This window comes from Ambystoma mexicanum, chromosome 2q (assembly GCF_040938575.1).
Source record: "Ambystoma mexicanum isolate Mex_15411 chromosome 2q, UKY_AmexF1_1, whole genome shotgun sequence".
NCBI classification, from domain to species: Eukaryota; Metazoa; Chordata; class Amphibia; order Caudata; family Ambystomatidae; genus Ambystoma; species Ambystoma mexicanum.
The window spans coordinates 117,303,460-117,328,992 of NC_090924.1; the positions used below are offsets into that span (position 1 = coordinate 117,303,460).

At 45.3% G+C, this 25,533-nt stretch overlaps 1 protein-coding gene across 1 annotated transcript; it reads right to left on the reverse strand.

The window, feature by feature from the left end:
- Nucleotides 1–5,697: 5,697 nt before the first annotated feature.
- Nucleotides 5,698–25,268, reverse strand: IGFALS (insulin like growth factor binding protein acid labile subunit). The gene is made up of 2 exons (XM_069647001.1): nt 25,047–25,268; nt 5,698–8,018 (listed from the first exon to the last, which is right to left on the reverse strand). The coding sequence occupies exons 1-2, from the start codon at nt 25,189–25,191 to the stop codon at nt 6,187–6,189; spliced, it is 1,977 nt and encodes a 658-aa protein (XP_069503102.1). The 5' UTR covers nt 25,192–25,268; the 3' UTR covers nt 5,698–6,186.
- Nucleotides 25,269–25,533: the final 265 nt, after the last annotated feature.

Genomic DNA, 25,533 nt, shown 5'->3' on the forward strand with positions numbered 1-25,533 from the left:
AGATCTGGTATAGTTGATAGAGAAGCCCGCTGCCTTCTCAAAGCTTGCGAGTTCTGTCAATACCGCAAGCATTGAGGTGTCTGTCTTGGAGAGAAAGAGGAGAACGTCATTGGCATCTACTGCGATTTTATGTGTATAGCCATCTATCGACTGTGACTCCTGTGATATTGCAATTAGATCTAATCCTTATGGCCAGCGGCTCGTTAAAGAGGAGAACAGCAGGGAGGGTGGGGGATAAGGGCACCCCTGTTGAACGGCCCACGTAATTGTGGCGAGTAGTGACCTTGACCCTCAGATTGGCTGTAGGATGGCTTAGTGTAGCTTTGGACCAAGTCATGAAGTTGGGCCCAAAGCCCATCTTTGCCATACTTCCGCAGAGGAAGCGCCAGTCAACCTTGTCAAATGGCTTGTTGGCATCGAGGCCCACTAGATTTAAGAATGAGTTAGAGCGAGAGTTGAGGTCAGTTTGATTGATAGCCCTTTGAATGTACGCTGGAGGGGGATCTCCCTTTGATGAAGCAAGTCTGGTCGTGATCAATGAGGGAGTGGAGGACATTTGCTAGACGGGCCGGCAAGATTTTGCCAAAAATGTTTGAGTCAATATTTAATAATGAGATTGGACGGTCTGAAGAGCAATCAGTGTCTTCCTTCCCCGGTTTTGGGAATAATTTGGTAAGTGACTCACCCATAGTAAGAGATTTGCCTTTAAACTCCAATAAAGCTCCACTATAGACTATATTTTTGTCTGTACAAAAACCTTTGCTCTTATCGAGGGATTCACCCTGATTGATTCCATGGAAAGTGATCACAAGATGTTGACTGTTACAATGGCAATGATGGAAAGCGTGGGTAAGGACCCTGTTTACGATGTTCAGGTACTCCCTAAAGCCCAACATAATAGAGTTGTGTGGCACAAGGCTAATATAGCCAAAATAAATAGATATTTTCAGGAGGATTTTGATTGCTCTACTTTCGGGCACAAAAAATCATTGTATACCCACAACTCTTTCTCGGGGTACGTCTCTTCTGCAATTCACTCAAAATTAAAGAAAGAAAATAATAAAATAGTTCTGAGGAGACAAGAGCCCCATAAACATGCATTTTCTGAAGAGATGCAATGCCTTAAAAAAAAAAACGAAATCGCGAAATACAAGGCATACTAAGTGCCCACAAACAAGGCCTAGCGAATATAGACTGGAGGGACTTAAATCGTGCAAAAAATAAATGGAAAACAAAAGCCAAATGCTTAAGAGCTCAATTATATCAGGAGGACGCTACAGATATGTTGTCATCTCTTAAGGAAGTGAATTCCCGCAGGTTCTGGACTTTAATTAATAAGACCGGGTATTCACAGAGTAAAGCCTTAACAACTTGCGTAAGTGAAGAGAAATGGGTAGGACATTTTGGAGTATTATACTCCACCCCAACCGGAACCTGGAATCCCCCGTTTTACATTGCAAATACCCCATGGAACATCACATTTGGGGTTAACGATGTTGAAAATATAATCACCAGATGCGCATCCTCTAGGGCGCCGGGCCGAATCGGCTTAGTAACAATGTCATGAAAGATAACCCCAGACTATGGGCTAAAATGTTATTTCTGTTATACAAAGACGTTATTCGCACAAGGAATCTGCCATCCAGTTGGAAAATGTCTTACATTATTCCCATATATAAAAAAGGGGACAGGACTGTACCGGGTATCTATAGGCATATAGCCCTTTTAGTTGTCGACTCGAAAATCTTTGCAGGAATTGTCCTGGAACATATCCAGACATGGATTGACAAATTTAAAATTTTATCACCGTATCAATTCGGATTCAGGAAGAATGTAGGCACTGATGCAGGAGGCCTAATAATTAACATTCTACAAAATACTGCATGGACTCCTGGCAACAGTCCAGTTTATGTCGCATCTATTGACCTGACTACCGCATTTGACCTTGTAGACAGGTCAATTTTGTGGGCTAAACTGGACCTTTTTGGAATGCCGCCTCAGTTGCTATCGATTCTCTATCACATGCATGTAAACTCCAGATTGAAAGTAAGACTTAGTGCCGAGGGAACCCTAACCGAGGAGATTCAGGTTACAAATGGCCTTAGGCAAGGGTGCATATATGCCCCTACCCTTTTCAATCTATACTTTTCAGATCTAGGCAACAACTTTGTAAATCTAAATGTCTTTTCACCCAAAATAGAAGGGTGTAAGCTAAAGAATGTGGAGAGCTTATGCCGACGACGTTACCCTATTTGATCACACCCCGATTGGTCTACAGCGACTTTTATCAGCCTTTAGCAAATATATCCACCAAAATGCCTTAAAAATGAATCTCACTAAGATGGTAATAATATGCTTGTCGAGTAAGAAGAATTCCAAATACCCCTCTTGGTTTCTAAACCACGAAAAACTCTTAAGGTGTTCCTCTTTCAAATATCTTGGTTATCCCATATTTGGAAACAAAAAAAAGCAAACCTAAGAGAGTACCTGGAAACGAAGACTAGAAATATGATTGTTCAAATCCGTAAAATTGATTTGAAATATGGCAAGTTTTCCCTCCTACCTATCATTTGGTTATATAACAGCAAAATCGTAGCACAGTTGTGTTATGGACTGGAGTTGGTACCGTCCTGGTGTAGAAACGAGGTTGGGAAATATGAATCTAAACTGGTTAGATCCATGGTAAGTTGCCTTCCTAAATGTATCCCTATCGGGGCAATCAGGTATGAGCTAGGCCTTCACTCCTTGAGGAGTATTCTTGAATGGAGAAGATTATGTTTATATCGGAAACTGATGACGAGCCATGAATGTACACTTTATTATATCTTGGGAAGATACATCAAGAAAGGCGCTCCCTCCTCAATCTATTTGAACGAATTGATGGAGGAAGTCAACAACATACTTGACAACCTGGGAGTCTCAAGAGACCTCCTAATCAGTAATCCAATGAAAGTAAAATTACTACTAGCACATGCAGATTAGAATATTACCGTCGAAGAGATTCAGAAAACCAAGCTCTATCCTCAAATCATAAATGTCCATAAAAAGATGGGTGAACCTGCTCCATACCTATTAAAATTTCCGAACAGAGATTGGAGGCAAGCCTTTATGAGGTTTAGATTTAATGCCTTAGAAACAGGAGAAATTATGGACATCAGGCACAGCAATCATAAAGGTTTTTCCTTTTGTAAGTTTTGTAAACAAAGGGACAAGGTGGAATCACTGTGCCACTCGCTGACGACTTGTGATGGGCTCAGAGAAGAGCGTATTGGGTATTTTAGTAAGTTTGTGCCCAATACTGAGCGAGTTGATTTGGAGCTACTGTGGTGTGACATGTTACATGGGGAAAGAGTGACGCTACAGATTGCGGTGGTTAGGTTCCTGAAAGTGTGTTGTAACGTGAGTAATATCACGAAACCATTTGGCACTTCAACATGATATATTCTAGCACTAATCCTCTGGGAAATCTAGGTCTGGGGGAATAATTGGAAAAAATTAGCCGAGATGAAGGGCAGATAAATATCATTATTCATAGGAAATCTAAGTATCTTTTATACTTCTAAAATGGTTTTATTATGATGAAGAAATGCATCATTTTTATATTTTAATTATGTTGACACACTGTTATTAAGCAAAGGTGGGTTAATAATGTCAATACTGTCTTTGTATGTTATGTCTAAAATGTAATGAATGTTGATATAATGTTAGTAAGCAAAGGTTGGAAATAATGCCAATATCGTCCTGTATGTCATGTCTAAAATGTAATGAATGTCTATACCAAGCTTAGGCCGGTATTGTTTTAGTTGGAACCTAAAGATGTTTTTGTAAAAGTTACTTTGTAACTATAAATATAAAAAAAACAAATAAAAAAAAAAACAATTTGTTAAGGAAGACAATACGCTGGGTCGTAACAGCTTATAGAACAATGCAGAGAGCCGTCGGGGCCTGGGTCTTTACGGCGAGGCAAGTTTTTGATAACCATTTATATCTCCTCCTTTGCAATGGGAACTTCTAGGAGGGAATAGTGGACTTCTGCAAGTTAGAGGAGAAAGATTCCCTATAGAATCTCTTGAGTTGTTCCTGTTTCTTCAAGGCCCCCAGCCATAATGCGAGAAAAGTAACTATGAGCTATACTTGTTTTGGAGGCGTCATAAAAAAAATATAACCCCATTAGCATATTTCAATTTAGTGATGTGATTCTGGTTACTAGCCCTCAGCTGTTTATATGCCAAAGGGTTGTTGGCTTTATTCCTGCGTGTGTAATACTTTTTCTTGGTCCGGATTAGACTCTGTTCAGTTTTCTCCAAAAGATGTGCCTCTAATTTGGTATGCGTGAGTTTAAGGTATCCCTCAACTTTGATTGTGGCTTTAGCTTTCAGAATTTTCTTGCGTTGCTCTAATTCTGCCACTAAGTCAATTCTAATTTTTTCACTAACCTTAATATAAGAGTTGTGGTTTTTTAGATCAGTTCCCCTCTGATAACCGCCTTAAATGCATCTCAGAGCATATTCAGTGACACGTTTGGGGTGATACCCTGGGAGAAATAAGAATCAATGCAGGGTTGAAACCCAGCATTGGATAACTGAGTCTTTTAGCAGGAAGTCCTTCGTTCACCGGGGGGGTCTAGGTGGAGGATGTAACGGTCTGCTCGTGTTGTGGCTAGGATAGGTGCATGGTCCATAAGGGCTCTGAGTGCAATCGTTGAGTGCAAGGTATATGGAATTAGCGTGAGCGAGATCAAGATCAGGTCTGCCCGGGAAAGTCCTCTATGGACATGTGAGAAGAAAGAGAAGTCTCTCAACCCCTTATGCTGCAATCTCCAAATATGGATCAGATTTAGGTTTCTCATAAGTGATAACAGGGCACAATTAATTTTTTTAATTGCTCGATGTAGCCGGTAGCAATTTATCCATTACAGGGTTAAATGTTGTAGTGAAACCCCTTTTGATTACAAGGTATCCTTTTGTGAAAGCTGCAATGATGGGGGTTAATTCTGTGACAAAAGCCTCTTGTTTGTCATTAAGAGCATAGATTTCTACTATAGTGCATAAGTGTCCAAGCAGGGTTCCCCTAATCAGGAGGTACCATCCATGTGGGTCCCTAAGGATGCCATGGTTGGTGAAGGATAGGGCCCTAGCGATGAGTAGTGCAACCCGTCTTTTCTTCTCACCTGCCGTAGTGAAGAATTGGGAATGGAAAGGTTTTGACCTTGCCTTCATCAGGTTTCAGAAGGTGAGTTTCATGGAGAATTACTATGTGTGTGTCTAGGTGGGAAAGGTGGGAGAGACTCCCCTTACTTTTTGCTGGAGAGTTCAGCGCCTGGACATTCAAAGAAACCGCTCCTAAAATAGTTGGAGTCAGGTCAGGATTATCGCTGGGGTAAGTGGGATAGTTGGTAAAGGCCGTATTCCTACCCTTCCTTTTCTGCCTGTGACATCTCCCTCCCCTAGCGACCAGACGTGAGCCATGGTGAACCATATTATTAGTTAGGCTTGCCATCCAAAATGCATATCATGTTCTAGAGTGAGAGTGTGCAAGTGTGCTCTGTCTCCTCTCTGCAGAGGTGCATTATTTGCAAGCAATATGCCTTGGAGAAGTGGGGGTGAAGGGCAGCAATTCATGGAATTGCTAATATGGAAAGACTAGTCAAATACCTAGGAAAGAGGAAGCACCAGACCTAGAGGACAACGAGGAAGATCATGTCACACAAATATAATTTATTTCTGTAACTTGGTAGCTTGGGTGTTAGGTCAAGGTAAAGAGGCACATTCAATCTTAGCAAAGTCTTTGATACCATTCCACAGAAAAGACTGTTTAGCTTAGTGTTGTTGGTAGTCTTTGTAGCGGCAAGTGTGGTGAAGAAGAGGTGGCCACCACTCGTTACTTTAAATAGTTCAAATATTTTCTTATATTTATCTTTGAGCAATTTACTCTATCCAAGAAGAAGACAACAGCAGCCCACAGGAATCTACTTGGAGGCCAACAAACTCTCTTCATATTCATCACTGAACAAACTGGAAAAGTATTTATGGGTTTTGCCACCCGGGATTCGAACCACTTCCCTCAAGGTGACATGCTATGTAGCCCTGTATCAAAATGCTATGCCGTCCAGCCTCGTACGGGACATTTGTGTTAATTTGCTCATTAAATGCAAGCACAGAAGCTCCCAAGTTGATATAAGTGTGGCTAGCAGTGAGAGAAGAGCTCCTCGCTCAGATCTCGTAGTTCCAGGCCCACTAAATTAAGAGGGCTAGCACAGGTGATGTTGTTGTGGGTATAGACTGGTGTGAAGGAATCATCCCCTTCCATGATGGACTGCACAAAGCGAGGGACTACTGTGGCGTTCTGCAGGGCAAAGTCCCTCAGCTCTTTTACAGAACAGTCACAGTGCCACCTGTTGCCCTCCAACCATAGCTGGTCTAAAACTGAAGTAGGAGACAGAAAGTGCACTGAGAATGCTTTCAGCAGATTCCTCCGAAGGTTGAGATATCTCAGCAGAGGCAATGGCAGAAACACGTTGACAGAGAAAACTTCGAAGCAGTTGCCCGAGAGGTCGAGCCAGACTAGCCGCTGAAGGGGGAGGAAGGCATCAAGTGAGATATTCAATAGCTGGTTGGAAGAAAGGAGAAGGTATTCCAGGCTCTTCAGACCCACAAAAGACTGAGCAGAGATGTGAGTCAGTGCATTGTACCGGAGGTCCAATTCTAAAAGTTGTTGTAAGTCAATGAAACCGTTGTCCTCGATGAGAGAGATCCTATTGTGTTGCAAGAAAAGCCTCCGGAGGCTGGTTGGACCAAGGAAGGTGTCCGTCTTGATTCTGCCTAGGCAGCAGTTTTCTAGGTGGAGACTGTGCAGTTTGGTCAGTCCTTTAAAGGCATTTTCAGGCACAGCTTTCAGACAGTTGCCCGAGAGGTTCATGACTGCCAGGCTGTGGAGTCCAATGAATGCCCCAGGTCTGATCTCGGGCAATAGATTGTTATTTAAAGTAAGAACCTCCAAATGACCAAGTCCATCAAAGGTCTTCTCCAGAAGACTCTGGACTTTATTGTTCCCGATTTGAAGCTCTTCCAAGAACTGAAGGTCTTTGAAAATCCTAGGTCGTAAACTCACCAAGGAGTTGTTGGTCAAGCGTAAAACATGAAGGCTCAGGAGACCAGAAAATGTGTCCTCGTAGAATGTGGTGAGGCGGTTATGGGACAGGTCAAGCCAGCGGAGGGCTCTCATGCCAACAAAAGCCTTTAGCACTATGTGGCTGATCTGGTTATGGTTTAAGTAGAGCTTCTGGAGCTTAAGAAGCTTGCTGAAAATATTGGTCTTGAGTCCCCTAAGGGAATTTCCACTCAGATCTAGTTCTTTGAGCTCACTGAGACTAAAGAAGAGCTGAGGCTGAAGATAAGTAAGGCGGTTCCCAGCTAGAATGAGTTCTCTCAGATTAGGTAGGTCATGAAAACCCTTGTCGGGTAGAATCGCCAATGAATTCCAACCCAGATTCAAGTACCAGAGGTTAGAAAGCCCAGAAAATAACCCATCCTCAATCTTGCTGAAGAAGTTGTTGTTGAGGCTGAGTGATACCAGGTTTGGCGTATGGAGGAACGTATGGGGGGCCAGGTATTTCAGGTTGTTCCTCTCCAGGTGCAGGTGACCAAGAGCCCTCAAGCCATGTAGCGCATGCTGCTCCACACTGAACAAATGACTACTCTGAAGATTTAGAAAGTCCAGATTGGAAAGGTTCCTGAAAGCCATAGCTTTCAATGATGTGAAATTGTTGCCATCCAGCCACAGTGAGCGGACGCTGCTGTGTATGTGGTGTGGGACTTGTGAGAGATTTCGAGAGCTACAGAAGACATTCAGCTCCTCATTGTAGTCGTAGCTGCACATGCAGGCCGTGGGGCATTTCTGCGTCTCTAAGTCGGCAGCATCTCTGATGCTTTCTCCTGCTGGAGCCCGGGTGCTCAAAGACAACGTGTCCAGTGAACCAGCTGTCAGAAGGACCAGCAGAAGCACCGCAAAGGGAAGTTCTAGAAGGAGATGAAGGAGAATCCATTATTAGAAGAACATGTAAGTAGCAGCAAACACGGCGGACGTTTTTACATATGTTACAGCACCACAAACATTTACAGAAGTGTCATTGAACTAAGCACCCTGGGGCAGATTTTACAATATTTAGTATTGCTCAACAATTGTAAGAGTTATTTTAATTAAGGTACATATTTGAGAGCAGCCAAAACACATACAAGGTCCTCGGACTTCGTTGAGGTGCTCTGCAACTGAGGTACATAGCTTGGAGTTGAAGAACATATAAAAATAGGTTCTACAGAAATGATGTAGCTTTGGTAGAGATAGAGAGGTTCTAGTCATTTGTATTGACAAGTATATTTCTTGTCGGCCATTTCCTGAGTGGTGTCCAGCTAGTGGCCTTAGAGAAAGTGTGAAGTTTGGTTGTAAGGGAGATCCTGGTGAGCAAAGCATTCCCGTAGAAGAGGAATGCTCCTGCTTGTGTGGACCACTGGGCCCTCTGGGAGCTGGACATGTTTATTCATGTGAGGAAAGGGAAGGCTGTATAGGTGTGCCTATGATAGCTTGCCTTGTTGGGGAGACAGGTTACTTTGCACAAGATGCTGGATTCTCGTGGCAGCTTGTTGCCAGTGAAGTGGTAGAAAGCCACACAGCGGGCGATTACAAGTGGTAACAGGGTGGACTTGCAAAGAGCAGCGCCAGCGAGCTTAATGTTTACCCAACTCTGGTGCAGACACACTAACTGTGAGCGAAATGGCTTAAGTACTCTTGGATATTGGAGCAAAGCGATTTAGGAATTAGCTTGGGGAGGACAGCAAATAAAGGCACTGCGTTCAATGCACTACCGTGAAGATATCGGTTCTGCTATTTTGAATGGTGACGCCGTTTCTCCCATAAGCAAAGCAGCAGGGCGGAGGCACGTCTTTCTTTATTATTAACTGGAGCAGCTAGAGTGGGATCAAAACTGGACGTCACTTGCAAATCATGTTGCTTGCCCAGGGTACAAGGCTGGCCGGTGACAGTCTCCTGCACACCAACGATGCCCTGAGGAGCGCAAATGAAGGGGGAGACAGCTGAATAGAGACACACACCTTCCCCCTGTGCAGGGCTGTGGAACAAGGGCCTGAAAATGGGGCACAGGCACCGCCTCTATCCCGCAATGAACATAGGAGAATCTGCTCACTTAGGCACAAGGAAAGAGACTCTCATGCTTCCTCTTCGCAATAGCCCAGCCTGCAAGTGTGGTCTCCTCACTTGCAATGCTTAGTCAGCAAACAGGAGATCGCAGTCTTCCCTTTCCTCTACATCGTGCCCATTCTGGGCGTTTCTCGTGCACTCGCTGCTGCCTCCCCTTCCCGTGTTCTGTATGGTGGGACCAGGGACGTCATTTCACCAAAATGCCATGGGTAGCGGAAGTGACATCACACGACCCTTGACCTCTGATGACATCACAGGAAGTGATGTCATTTGACCCCACCCCAAAGCAATATCACGGGAAGCGATGGAACACAACCTTTCACCCCTTGACAAAACAGGAAGTAGCATCACATAGCATTGTTCCTAAGTAGACTACGAAAAATATGGTTACAATATCACTATAATGTGATATACATTTCATACAAAAATGGATCGCCATATGCATCATTCAGATCAGTGTGTATAGGCCCATATTACCAAATTACTGTGAATGCAAGAAGATGTCCATGACCAAATGATAATGATGTCTTATTACATAGCATTTACGCTTAAGCACTTTATATAGAATAAAATATACATACAATATCGCCCACCCTGTGTTGGTACTCATTTATCGACCTCAGAAGGATGAAAGGCTGAGTTGAGGTGTTTAAGAACAGACTACATCAGTGACTCACCCCCTGAAGTGTGCCTGAAATAAACCTTTAATGAGTGTAGTAATTATTGTATAGAATTCCAGAAAGCCACATTATTTGAGATTCCTAATCTTTCTTATTTAGGGTCACTGCTGAAAGTGTTAGACTTGTGGAACCCGTTTTTTTTAAGAGGCCTGAACAAGAATGTCAGCCACTCCAGAAGCAAAGAGCCACATGGCGCTGGCCACATGAGCTTGCATTTAAAAAAAAGAAAAAAAAATGTTTTTCTTTTTTTTCCAGGAGTACCAAGGAAGACCTCAGGGGTCGAAGTTGCGACCCCTGGCGACTCCTAAATGACGTCCCTGGCTACATGCGAGGCATCTTATTGCTTGCATCTTTTTATTCCCACAAAAACGTTTGGAGTAACTCACTCTCACTCATTCACACGTTCACTCAACCTGCCCCAACTATACATACCCGTTCACAGAGTCATATACCCACACAAGTGTCCTCGCCCACCCGACAATTCACTCAGATTCTCAAAGCAAATAAATTGAGAACTCAACGCCCAAACCCTTTTTTGCATTGCCCATTTTAATTTTTCCGCTTCTTCAATTACAGCTGGGACGAGCATGTGTGTTTGTCAGGTGTAGTGCTTCCTTTTGTTGCAATGGGTGATACGCCCGCCTTCTACACTTCTGTCTGCTGCTGAAACTTACAGGTCCAAGATGGCTGCCCTCCTTACCCACATGTTTTTTGTCTGGGTAGAAGCAGCATTCCTCCCTTTGAGAGGAAGAAAGGAGCGTTTTCACAGTGCTAGGGGCCTTGTGACTCGTTCTTTTCCCTTCCACGGATACTAAATGCATTGCACAACATGAACAGAATTTTATTTCAGCGCTCTAATAATCGTGTCGCTTATTACCTGCCTCATTTTTGGGACTCATTGTATCACCCTCAGCGTGGATTCATGTTTGCAAACTATTGGTGGATCCCAGATCAAATGGTCAGTTTTGAAATTGACATTACAATGGGGAAGGGATGTGGAAGTAGCTAGGCAGACTATTGTTTACAAGTTAGTTAATATTGAGTGAGTGAGTGCACCGTTTTTATATTCACTCCAGGAAGCCCCCCTCCCCTATCAAACTCTTTGACCACTGGCTCTCCAGTGCCCTCACACCCGTCACTCGAACAAAACGGACCTCTCGGGGATCAGGCCCCACACCCAAATGGTACACCACCCACCTCGAATCTCTGAAATCTCTCGAGCATCGTCTGGAGCGGGCCTGGAGAACCAACCCGACTCATCTAAAGAAAACCCGCTTGGCAAGACTAAGAAGGGCCTACAGATCGGAAATCATAAAAGCCAAAAAAACATTCTATGGAAAAAGAATCTCCAACTCTCGCAACCCAAGCAGGGAATTGCATAGTCACCAGGCTGCTCAACTCCTCCTCCACTTTACTCCCAATCCCTATGCAATGCCTTATCTGAACATGTTCACATCGCTATCGGCAGACATACTGCCATCATATCTAAAATAGCTATAATGCCCCAGTCTGCTCCTCGTCCACCCCTCATCCCTGGTCCCCTCTCTCTCCCGATGCAAACTTTTGCGTCCTTCTCCTCGATCTCAGACCAGGAGTTCCTCTCGCTCCTAGCACAAAGCCGCCCTTCAGGATTCCCTGAGAACCCTTCCCCGCACACTCACCACAAAAGCATCCTAACATCAACCTGCAGAGGCAGCATTGCACTGTGAGAAACCTGAAGGTGTCTCCCTAGCTAGTCCCCGGGGATCTGTCATTCAGGTGGCCAGGACACAGCCATCGCTATTGGATCCAGTTCCTGGCCGTGGACCAGTGAGGGAGGATCACCTGGATGGGGGGTCCTCTGGGAGTGGGAGTGGGACACCGACGGGTGAGACGCTGTGTCCCCCTTCCTTTGACATCTTTTCCCCCTTCTCTCACGTAGGACATTCTTTAGAACTGCCCCCCCACACCCCCTTTTCCAACCCAAACACTTTCGCACAACACAAAGGACGATGGACTAACAACAGACATGTCCCAATACAAGGTTCAGGCAAAGTCATCAGAATCGCACACACTTGACGGCCGTTTCCTTTCCCCATAGGGATAAAAAGGTGGAGCCAGAGAGCACAGTACGAGCACGGCAGACAGCACGACGAGACGGCTAATCTGGCGCGGGAGTTCAAGAGAAGGAGAAAGGTGGCAGGAATCGATATTATACGTATGTATTTATTATACTATGGGCCTCATTACGACCCTGGCGGAATGGGTTTAACGGCGCCGGTATAGCTGCCGGTGCCGTTAAACCCATTCCGCCCTATTATGAGGTCCCCTTGCAGGACCCGCTCTGGACGTCTGGTCAGACCAGACGTCCTTTGCGGATCCCACGAGGGGACCAGAGAGCTAACAACGGGCCCGTTATTAACAGGCCCGTTGTTGTCTCCCTCCTCATTCCCATTGAGCCCTATGGGGGCTCAAATGGGAATGGGGATGGTCTGGGTTCCCTGAATGGGGAAATACCAGGCCCTCCAAAGTCGGATTGGCCCGGTATTTCCCCATTCAGGGACCACGGACCCGGACCCGAGTTTGGAGGCAGCCATGCCCTTATTAAGGGTATGGCTGCCACCAAACTCGTAATGAGGCCCTATGTTTTGTTGATTGCTTTGCATTGTGCATGTGTGTCTTATCGTTGTAATGTTTTTGTGGAAAGCTTCTTTCTTTCTGAAATAAACTTTGACCGACACTCTGTGCAGTATTGATTTTTTCAATCAATCGGTCAATCTCTTTCCATGGTGTCAGACTTCGCCCGTGGAGCTTGTGGAGGACCTGGAGGTTATGGCCCCCGGTCTAGTCCTCACCCAAGATGGCGGCCGCAACTATAAGACGAGACCACGCCCCTTCTTCGGCGCGTTGTATCTGTCCATGTTTTTGTACGCCGTCAACGCTGTGTTCTGCTGCCGGTGTGTCTGGAACCCCCCCGAACCACCCTTGCCGTTCACTTGCTTCACCTTACCTAGTTTCTATTCCTAGACGCTCTCCGCGTACTCCTCTTCCTTTAATTCTTAGTTTCATTTCTTTTTTCATCCTCCTTCTATTATAGTCCGGGAGCCTTGCTCTAACGCTTCTGTTTAGTTTCCGGTTCCGCTTGGTAAGCGTCTCCGGTAACTACTATTTTCTTCCTCTTGGTCTCATCTCACGGTAGGTGTTTCCGTTGTTTCCTGTTGGATTTGGGGTGTTTCCTTTCTCCTCTAACATCCATTTCTTACCTTTCTTCTGTGACACTATTTCCGGGTTTTTCACCCTATCTTAATTTTCTGTCTTTCTCTCCCTTGTCTCAAGATCTACCCCGTTTCTGTCATTACACCCACGCTTAGTTTTGCTCTTTGGGCCATTCCCTGTATCCTGTTGATCTTTTGGACCTCTGCTTGCATATATCTGTTTTCCGGAATTGCCTCAAGACTAAAGGACAAGGCTTGTGAAGTCAGCCATTTATTCATCTTTACAATTCACCCAGGGTTTTTTGGTGCCCGAGAGGCTTTTTCCCTGGTACTTTGGGGGTCTAGCTCCTCGGGGTTCACCTTTGATAGGTTACACTTCCTGTCAAGGTGGCCTCTGAGGGAGCTAGGCCCTATTTACACGACAAGAAGAGGAAGACAAGGAAGGGACAGTCCTCAGAAGACCGGCAGTTGTGCAGGAAGACCCCCGCCAGTTCCAAGGACAACTTTTCTGAAAGTATTGGTGAGGAAGAGGTTGGGGAGGACGGTCCTTTGTCTGACAGAATACAACGCCCACCGATAACCATGGCATCCTTGGAACAATATCAGGAATTGTTTGCAGCCATGCAAAATCTCACGATAGAAATACAAACCCTCAAGACGGAAAACACCACACTGCGTCAACAAGTGGCCTTACAGAGAGAGGATCGTGGAGATCTACCGCCTATGGCCTTGTCGTATGGCAAATATGATGGTCACCCAGGGGGACTAAAGGACTTTTTAGATGCCTGCCAGGTCTACTTTACATTTAGACCACACGCCTACAAGTCAGCCAGATCCCGAGTGGGGTTCATCATCGCCAATTTGATTGGAAACGCATTGGCGTGGGCAACCCCTCTGGTGACAAACAATGATCCCTCTTTGAGCGACTACGACCTCTTTGTGGCCCAATTCAAAGAAAGGTTTGATCGTCCTGAAATATTGTTTACATCTCTTGAAGCCATCCTTGATGTTAGACAAGGAACAACGGATGTGCAGACCTATATCTCCAGATTCTTGAGACTGGCATCCAAGGCAGACTGGCCTGATTCAGCCAAACATACCATATTCAGGAGAGGTCTACACGAGGATATCAAGGACGAATTGGCTCGCATCGCTTGACCAGCTACCTTTCAGGATTTGATGACTATTGCTCTACAAATAGAGTTTCGTCTGCAGGAACGTCGTCAGGAAAGAAGAAGACCACGTTTATCTTAGTACCCCCTCTCCGCCTCCCAGGGAATCTCAAGCGGCAGAAGAACCCATGCAGATTGGAACCACCCGTGGCCCTTTGACACCTGAAGAGCGCAAGAGGCGCCGAGATGCAGGACTATGCATGTATTGTGGTTCCTCCAGACACCTACTCAGGAACTGTCCTGAAGTTCCGCCTCGCCGGAAGGAAAACGCCAGCCCCCGAACTTACGCAAGGGAAGTTTCGGGGGATCTCTCTGCTATCTTTGCTTCAACACAACCCCAGTAGAGGAAGACAACCGTCTAATGGTTTTCAAGGTCTTGCTGTGGCTGGATGCCTCCACTCCATTGGAAGTTTTGGCCATGTTAGATTGTGGTGCCGCTGGCAATTTCATTGATGTGGAGTGGGCCAGAGCCAACCACATTCCTGAACGGCTCAAATCAAGAACCATACCTGTAGAAGGAGTAGACGGAACTCCTCTTTCTTCCGGGCCAATTATCAAGGAAACCACTCCAATACGAATGCAGTTGGGACAACACCAAGAGGAAGTGGTGTTTGACATTATCTGAGCAGCTCATTTTCCCTTGATAATTGGAATACCCTGGTTAAGGAGACACAATCCTTCCATTGATTGGGCTTTGAACAAGGTAAGCTTTGACTCATCATACTGCGAACGTCACTGCATGACAGTTCCTCTTATTGGACCATTGAAAGAGGAAGAGACTAAAAAAAACGTGTCTTCTGTTCCGTTACAATACCAAGGTTATGCCGAAGTCTTCCAAGACGTAGTACCAAGGCAGTTACCCCCACACCGAGCAGAAGATTGTTCAATCGAATTGATCCCTGATGCACAAGTTCCGTTCGGTCGGATGTATCCGTTATCTTTACCCGAAAAGAACGCCTTGAGAGAATACCTGGACACACACCTTCAGAACGGGCTTATTCAAGACTCCAAGTCCCCTTGTGGAGCATCATTGTTCTTTATTTCTAAAAAAGACACTTTGGAATTAAGACTCTGCATAGATTATCGAGGTCTCAATCAGGTGACTATCCGAGACAGATATCCGATGCCCTTGATTAGAGACATCCTGGACGCAGTCCAGGGTTCACATTACTTCACCAAACTAGATCTGCGAGGAGCGTACCATCTCTTGAGGATCCGCCAAGGAGACGAATGGAAGACGGCATTTAGGACACCCCTTGGGCTATTTGAATACAAGGTAATGCCGTTTGGATTAGTCAATGCTCCTGCCATTTTTCAAAGATTCATGGACAAGTTATTTTCAGATCTCCTCTATTTGTCGGTAGTAGTTTACCTGGACGATATTTTGATTTTCTCCCGCAACTTAGAAGAACATAGGAATGAAGTCAAGGAAGTACTACATCGACTGCACACCAACCAACTTCTGGTTAAACCAGAGAAGTGTATCTTCGAAGCCAAGACCGTTTCCTATTTAGGCTTTATCCTTTCGAAGGAAGGTATACAGATGGACAATCGCAAGACTCAAGCAATACTGGAATGGAAGGAACCAAGAAGTGTTAAGGATATCCAAAGATTCTTGGGCTTGGCAAATTTCTACAGACGATTTATACCCAAATTCTCTGATCTAATCCAACCAATCACCAAACTCCTTAAAAAAGGGGTCAAGTTCGAATTTGCCCAAGAACAAAGACAAGCCTTCAACACTCTTAAGGAACGGTTTACCACTGCTCCCGTTTTGGTTCAACCAGATCAAGACAAACCGTTTATATTGGAGACAGACGCCTCGATAGGAGCAGTAGGGGCGGTCTTGTTACAGAAAACAGAAGATGGTATTGAACATCCAGTGGCCTACTACTCTAAAACCCTCACGAGCAGTGAAATAAATTATTCAGTTCTAGAGAAGGAGTTATTAGCCATCAAGTTAGCATGCCTAGAGTGGCGCCATCTTGTGCAAGGAGCCAAGCATAGTTTCCTCATTCGTACTGATCACCGAAACCTGAGGTCCTTCAGCAGATGGAGTGTTCCAATGCCCGTCACGCTAGCTGGGCATATTTTTTCCTTCAGTTTGATTTCAGGATTACCTACATTCCAGGAACGGAAAACCAGGTAGCTGATGCTTTGTCACGGAGTCAAGGGGAGGAGATTGGTACCTACCAAGGGCATGACCTTCTACTACCTGGCCTAAGAATGGTCGCCTTAGTGGGGACGTTTGGACAGCAACTGTTGCAACAGTATCACCAGGAAAAGGAGTTTCCTCGGTCTGTAAAACAAGGCAGTGAAGGACTCTTCTATCACGAAGAAGCCTTGTACATTCCTTCCAAGTCCTTACAAGAACAAGTACTCAGATGGTGCCACGATACACCGTTGGCTGGTCATCCAGGCGTAAAGAAGACTCAAGAGTTGATCAAGAGACGTTTTTGGTGGCCTTCAATCCTTCATGATGTTAACAGCTATGTGTCATCTTGTCCAGTGTGTGCGTGTAATAAGCAGGTCACTGGAAAACCAATTGGACTCCTTCAACAACCACCACTACCAGGGCGACCATGGGAGCATATCTCCACTGACTTCATAGTTGAATTACCCATATCTAGGGGTATGAATACGATAATGGTCACGGTAGACTCATTCAGTAAGATGGCTCATTTCTCACCCATTTCACATCTTCCTTCGGCCCCAGAGGCAGCGGCCGTGTTCTTACGGGACATTGTTCAGCTACATGGTCTCCCAAGAACCATCATTTCGGACAGAGGTTCACAATATACCTCAAGATTCTGGTCCACCTTATGCCGACAATTGGGGGTACACAGAGCCCTATCTTCAGGCTATCATCCCCAAAGTAATGGCCAGACAGAAAGACTTAATGCCGCACTTGAGCAATATCTCAGATGTTTCTGTAGCAACAAACAAGAAGAATGGGCCTCATTCCTTCCTCAAGCCGAATTTGCCTACAATAACTCATACCATACCTCCATTCAAATGAGCCCCTTCTTTTGTACGTATGGCTATGATCCTCAACCCCTACCTTGGACAGGGGTACCTTCCACTAGCACCCCGGCGATTGACAGTCTACTAACTGAACTTGCAGAAGTCCAGAAGACGGCAAAGAAGGCACTGAAGGATAGCAGACAATCACATAAGAAGTGGGCTGATTTAAGGAGACGAACCAACCCAGACTGGAAGCCAGGTCAGCTGGTATGGTTGGCTACCAAGTATCTACCAAGATGGGTCCATACTGGCAGGTTTGCTCCTCGCTACCTGGGACCCTATCCCATCCTCTCTCAGGTTAATCCAGTAGCTTACAAACTCCAGTTGCCCAAGAGTTTACAACGGATACATCCTGTGTTCCATGCCTCTTTATTGAAGGTACACACACTAGACCCGTATCAAAGAAAGCCGTTGAGCCTCAAGCCTCCCAAGACACAGACCCCAGAAGAATATGAGGTGGCCTATTTAGTGGACTCTCGGTATCGCAAGGGGAGAGTGCAATACTTGGTTCATTGGAAGGGCTTTTCTACAGAACAAAGAACATGGGAACCGAAGAGCCACATCCATGCCCCACGGCTGCTGAGAAAGTTCCATCTTCTCCACCCAGGGAAACCTGGAGGGCCCCCTAGGGGGAAGGGTTATACTGTCAGACTTTGCCCGTGGAGCTTGTGGAGGACCTGGAGGTTATGGCCCCCGGTCTAGTCCTCACCCAAGATGGCGGCCACAACTATAAAACGAGACCACGCCCCCTCTTCGGCACGTTGTATCTGTCCATGTTTTTGTACGCCGTCAACGCTGTGTTCTGCTGCCGGTGTGTCTGGAACCCCCCCGAACCACCCTTGCCGTTCACTTGCTTCACCTTACCTAGTTTCTATTCCTAGACGCTCTCCGCGTACTCCTCTTCCTTTAATTCTTAGTTTCATTTCTTTTTTCATCCTCCTTCTATTATCGTCCAGGAGCCTTGCTCTAACGCTCCTGTTTAGTTTCCGGTTCCGCTTGGTAAGCGTCTCCGGTAACTACTATTTTCTTCCTCTTGGTCTCATCTCACGGTAGGTGTTTCCGTTGTTTCCTGTTGGATTTGGGGTGTTTCCTTTCTCCTCTAACATCCATTTCTTACCTCTCTTCCGTGACACTATTTCCGGGTTTTTCACCCTATCTTCATTTTCTGCCTTTCTCTCCATTGTCTCAAGATCTACCCCGTTCCTGTCATTACACCCACGCTTAGTTTTGCTCTTTGGGCCATTCCCTGTATCCTGTTGATCTTTTGGACCTCTGCTTGCATATATCTGTTTTCCGGAATTGCCTCAAGACTAAAGGACAAGGCTTGTGAAGTCAGCCATTTATTCATCTTTACAATTCACCCAGGGTTTTTTGGTGCCCGAGAGGCTTTTTCCCTGGTACTTTGGGGGTCTAGCTCCTCGGGGTTCACCTTTGATAGGTTACACTTCCTGTCAAGGTGGCCTCTGAGGGAGCTAGGCCCTATTTACACGACAAGAAGAGGAAGTCAAGGAAGGGACAGTCCTCAGAAGACCGGCAGTTGTGCAGGAAGACCCCCGCCAGTTCCAAGGACAACTTTTCTGAAAGTATTGGTGAGGAGGAGGTTGGGGAGGTCGGTCCTTTGTCTGACACATGGCCACCAGGGTAAAATTACTTTTCAGGGTCAGAAAGCATGGATAGCCAGAGATAACTGAGTGGGGATACACCTGCTGGAGAATATGTGTCTCTGCATGTAGCTCCACATCAGAGGTTCGAAGAAAGCTCAGCCTTTCATCCTTCCAAGGAATATGGATGTTCAGTGTTTTTTGTAACTCAAATGCAGGCTTAATAGAACCAGTGCTTTAAATCGGCCAGTTCTACCCGTCCCTCATTACCTGCACTTTTCACTTTTGACATAATAGTAGCTGGGTTTCTCAAAACCCAGAGGAGAGTACCAGTACCCAGTTATGTGGCTTGGTGGAAATAAAAGCATTTCATTCAACTGTATCGTATTGAAGGACTAGGCTCCTTCAGTCTTTGTTGTTGAAAGCAGCGCCCTCTCCCTCCTCCTCTCTCCACCACCCGCAATGTCTCCCTGCTGAACAAAAGGAGAGCCAAACATGCATGCCCAGAACCGTCAACACACCAGGTGTGGGGCAGCACTTCGCTAATTGGGCTTTACCTGTTCCCCATGGGGTCCCTTGAGAGTGTCCATATGGAGCATGGATTGATTTGGAAAGCATGGGCTATAACCTTTTTTTAAAAAATTTAAAAGCGTTTCTTTGTTATTAGCAGTGCCATTTGTAATATGCAAATGTTTAAGTAATTGGAATTGGAATGGCACTTTTTGGACTGGAATTCTGCACACAGCTCCAGTTACCTACCAAATTCCTTATTATAAGGCAATGAAACCGAGCAATAATACAACTCTGCTTTTCACGCTTATTACATCCAAGATGTCTGCTAGTTTGACATGGATATTCAAATGTTCTTTACGCAGTGCAGAACAAACTGAAGTTTGTGTGAACGAATCACAGATTCACTGCTTAGCCAAAATGTGCGATCCTTCGCAAAGAAGTGTAATGCCCTTGTGCAATGAATGCACAATTGATAGTTCTCAAATCCTGCCATCTTCTGTACATCACAAAACTGATGTCTAAACAGGTCACAAGCAGTCTGTGATTGCTGAATGTCTTTGAGAGATGGTTGCATTAGGCTAACAGAATCAAATTGAATGTGAATGACTCAGTAGTAAACCATTATACTGAGAGTTGTGTAGGAATCATTGAGATGCTCCCTTAAATGCTCGGATTTCATTTAAATGACTGTCTATCACATACAAGGTGATTCATGTTAAACCCCCATCCTACTTAACTGATTAGCTGAGCATTTCAGGTGGTTTCGAAGGTCTTTGCTGTCGTGATGATTTATTGTGACTAGAAGGTTCGAAGTTCCCCTGCAATTTTTCATCTAAACGTTCTTTTTCAGGCTCTTCTGTATTTCCCTGGAACGCAAGACCTCAGATCATCTTACATTTGGAAAACTTAGGAAAGCTTGTCTATGGAACCGGTCATTATAATTTTACCATGACGTTCTTTTTAGTAGAAGCTGTAGTTATATAAATGGTACTTTTACCAGGAACTTATTGTATTTTATGCTGTTTTTTTCCTTGATTGTAATTGTGTTTTGTATCTTTTTTTATGTATGTGGTCTGTACAGCGCTCAGAAGCACTTGGTGCCTTTTTCATCCTCTATAACAATTTTTTTTATAACTAAATAGAAGGTTCAGCACATCATGCTACAAAGGCCAGACCCATAACAAAATATGAACGTACACAGAGTGTGGGAACATGCCTAGAGTGGGAGAGTGACAAACATAAATGGACACAAGTAGAAAACGAGACATGAACAGCGAGCCACACGTACAAAGTGAGACAAATGGGGAACCACGAACATGGAGTGCGACACACAGTGAAAGATTAACTGAAATGGGTCAATGAACATTGGCCGTGCTATGGCGTGGAGCGATTTTAAGACTGCTGCGGGCTGAGCCCCGGCCCACTTAAATCCTAGGTTGGTGAGTACATTCACTTCTTTTTACATTTAAAACACTGAAGAGTTCATGTTCCTCAGCAGTGTAATTTGGCGGTGGGGAGCTTTCACGTGTTCAAATTCACGTAGGCTGCTCTCCGCTGCTAAATCTTTTTCATTTGCACTGCGGAGTGCAAAAGTTCAGGGGAAAAGGTGGCATGCATGTGTCTACGCCACCTTTTGCCCTATACTTATGCACTCCGCCGTACAAAGTGAGTAAACGCTGCTTGGCATGCTAGCAATTACAATGAAACCCTGCCTGACATGCTCGCATGTCGGGCAGTGTTTAATTTCAAATGTGAACACGGCTTACCATGTCATTACAATGAAATACTGCCCGACGTTTACAATGAATCCCTACGGGGTCCGCCAGCCTTATGCTTGTGCATAAAACCTGTGGACCCCATATGGATCTCCAGCATTTGCACTGGCATGAAAATCCATGCTACACAAATGCTGGAGCATTTGTATGACGGAGAGGAAGGGCAGTGGCAGAAACTCAAGTTGCGTTCTGCCCCAACCACCATACAACCAGTGGCGTACCGAGCGGGGGGCAGAGGGAGGCAAGCTGTCCCCCAGAGGCTCTTTTGACATTCAGACCAGGATACCCTTTCTGAACGGGAGAGGTGTCCCACTGCCAATACAATGTTGCGAGGAGCTCCAGGTAGCAGCAGAAGCGCTCTCATGTTGCTCTGTGTCAACAGAGCATTTCAGTGTGAGACATTAAGCACTGATGGGAGGGAGGGGGGGCTATTAGCAGGGACCTTTGTCCCTCTAGACCTGTGAATGGGAGGGAGTGGTGAGAAGGGTGCATAATGTTGCAAGGGTTACCAGACATTTGGTCGAAAAAAATTGGTCGACTGGACAAATGGTCGAACCAATTTGGTCGAAAACCAAATGGTCGATTTTTTTTTTTTGTTTATTTTCACCCTTTTTTTGGGGGGGGATCCCCCCCAACTCCCTTTTTTTTTCTAAAACGAAAACCCAAAAAATAAATATATAATTTAAAAAAAAATTCGACCATTTGGTTTTCGACCAAATGTCTTTCGACCAGTTTTCAGTCGACCAAATGTCTGGACACCTGTTACAAGCATTATGAAATAATGACTATGGGCCACATCAGGGGCTGGGCAGAGCAGTAAAAATGCAGTAGTAACGCTATTACCGCCCCGTTACCACTCCGCCCATTCCCGAGTTTGGGCGGAAAGTGGGACGTGTACTTCCCGCTTTTTTGCTGGAATAAAAACCTCACCTTTCCGCCCATTTTTCGGCACTATTAGTGCAAGGCTAATTGCGCCGGCACTAATAACGCTGTTAGTGCCCCATAGAGTCCTGTGGACTCTACAAAAAATGGGGAGTCACAGCCTTGCCACAACTCGGGATCTGGCGCCAGACCTAGTTGTGGTAATGCTATTTGCGCTGGCGTTATCCCGGCGCAATTACCGCCGGGATACCGCCAAGGGCGTGATAAAGCCCTATGGCTGTAAACCCAAGGGGGATTTGTTAGGCTCACATTAATATGCATGATGCTATTGTGACTTTGCATGCAGGATGGGGAGAGTAAAAATAAAGCCATACTCTTATTGCTCAACATTTATTTATTTACTTATTGAATATTTGTATGGCGCCTATACAGCAGAACGTGTTTCCAGGCGCCACAAGACAAAAGAGAGGGGCTGGGAGGCAGAGGAGAACATAACAATAACGGTCCTACTAGGCTTTGTGACATTCGGATTGTGCAAGTGATGAACTAGATGTGCAGGGGGCTGATCGGGGCTAAGGGGTGGAAAAGCGAGAGGGGGAAGAAGGAGAAGTGCCGGCGGGAGGGGGCCCCGGGTGCTGGGCAAGTGCCAGGGGAGACAGGGATGGGGGACAAGCAGTGAGTGGACTGGGGTGGACCAGACTAGGCTAGTCAGGGAAGTGTGCTCGTAGGCATGTGCTGGTAAAAAGGGTGCGGTGGAACACTGGTGAAGGGAGTGCCTTACTTTGACACTGTATATAGTGTATAGTTAGTTTATTATGAAAGGCTTAGTTTATTATGTAATCTGTTTTGCTTCCAAGGCATTGCTATAAATAAAGTATTATTTAAGCACATGAAATGCAAAGCAAAATGTTATTAAATACCTACATGAACTAAACCTGGAAAGATGTGCTCAGTTGCTTAATCGCACTCTGTCTTATCTCCAGCTCTGTAAGCGATTCACTGCATAGCTTATGTTTATATATCAAGCTGCTATTTAACAAAAAAAGCATAATTACTATAGAGTTGCTACATATATAATAATAGTGCAATTTAGGTAGTCGCTAGGGGTTGGAATTGCAGCCCCTGATTTCTCCCTTGCTATCCCTAAAAAACCTTTTTTTAAAGTTTTTTTTTTAAAATGTATGCAAGCTCCTGAGCTGTGTCCAGCGCCATGTGGCTCTTTGCTTCTGGAGTGGCTGGATTTCTTGTTCAAGCCTCTTAAAAAAAAAGCATAATTACTATAGAGTTGCTACATATATAATAATAGTGCAATTTAGGTGGTTGCTAGGGGTTGGAACTACAGCCCCTGATTTCTCCCTTGCTATCCCTAAAAAACCTTTTTTTAAAGTTTTTTTTTAAAAATGTATGCAAGCTCTTGAGCTGTGTCCAGCGCCATGTGGCTCTCTGCTTCTGGAGTGGCTGGATTTCTTGTTCAAGCCTCTTAAAAAAAATAATAACAGGGGTTCCACAAGTCTAACATTTTCAGCAGTGACCCTAAATAAGAAAGACTAGGAATACCAAAAAATGTGTCTTTCTGGAATTCTATACAATAATTGCTAGACTCATTAAAGATTTATTTCAGGGACACTACAGGGGGTGAGTCACTGATTTAGTCTGTTCTTAAAAACCCCAACTCAGCCTTTCATCCTTCTGAGGTCAATAAATGAGTACCAACACAGGCTGGGTGATAGTGCATGTATATTTTTCCTATATAAAGCGCTTAAGCGTAAGAGCTCTATAATAACACATCATTATCATTTGGCCATGGACATCTGCGTGCATTCACAGTAATTTAGAAATATGCGTCTATACACACTGATCTTAATGATACATATGGCTGTCCATTCTTGTAAGAAATGTATATCACATTATAGTGATATCATAACCATATTTTAATAGTGTACTTAGGAACAATGCTATGTGATGCCACTTCCTGTTTTGTCAAGGGGTAAAAGGTTGCGTTCCGTCACTTCCTGCTATATCACTTCAGGGTGGGGTCAAATGACATCACTTCCTGTGATGTCATCAGAGGTCAAGGGTGGTGTGATGTCACTTCTGCTACCCCTGGCATTTTGGAGAAATGACATCCCTGTGCAATCCATATGCATATTAGGAGGTTTGCATGTATTTTGGTCTAGAACGCCTGAACAGAGCTCTAATAGAGGAGTTTCCTGCATCTGTAATGATTCTGCAGTTTTTGTTGTTGTGTGTTAAAAAGCTATCTGCCACTAATGTTCCCAAAAAAGTAAATTGGTGCAGGGTGCTCGGCTTGGGCGAGAATGAGATCGTATGCATTGCTGCATACTCCCCCGATACAAGCGAATGAAAATGGGAAGTAACGCGTTACACCTTCCATTACCGTTATGCACCCAAACAAAATGAGCTCCTGACTAGAACACACAACCCAGTGTGTAGCAAGCACCACAAGGGATGCCAGAGCTGAGGGGCCGGGAGACTGGTTGCTAGCATCACATCCGCACCCCATCACCGAACCGAAACTTCTGAACTCGAGATAACCAACATATCAGTGATGAAGATGAAAACACGAGGCCACCAACAAACAAAAGACTTGAAAATTCGACCCACGAGAAAAAAACATATGGATTGCTGTGCTGCTGTCAAGTCTTTAAATATCCGACTCTGCAAAGATATGGGCACAAACGTGCACAGATATTAAAATAGGCCTCGGGTCTCCTAATTATAATAATCTTTTGCGATGAAGTCCCGCGAGCCCACGATCATGCCATAAGACCCTAGTGCTAAAGTCTACATTGCGCAGTCGCACGTGACGCACTGTAAATACATAACGTCATACAATACAAAGTCAAGCGAAATGCTCTGGCCCCTCGTGGCTGCCCGGCGTACTGCGTGTGCGCCCCCACCCGCCCACAGACTGCCTGCCCGGTACCCCGCTTGTGGCCCCTTCTTCGATTGGCATATGGCCCAGCCTCACCTCCCATGGTGGTGTCCTGCGCTGCGCCCACCTCTCGCTCCCTCAGTGTCAGCGCCTCTGAGGCGAGGCCAGGCTGGCAGTGACTCCTGCGCGGCGGTCCCCAGTGTGTAAACACACACTGTGCCTGGCTCGTAGCAGCGCGCATTAACTCTTCTCCTGCTGGCCAGGAGCTAGGTGCCAGTTTATTGTTGCTTGGTGTGTGCTGCGTCTCCCAATGCAATGTGTGCTCAAAGAAGGGAGGGAGATCTAGGCAGCCATCTCCTTGCCTCACAGGCCTCGCTCTGACAACACCATTAGAGTCCAGAATGGCGGCTAGCTGGCACAGAGAGTGCCAGTAGCTCGTCACATAAACCGGGTAAGGACGAAAGGCAGAAGGGATGGTCATAGTGGGTGCAAGGCCCTGTGCAGCAAACGATGTGCAAGCCCCCCTAATTTGCATCTAGAAAGTGATCTCAGTCTTTAGTCTCGAGGGCATCACGGGAAGTTG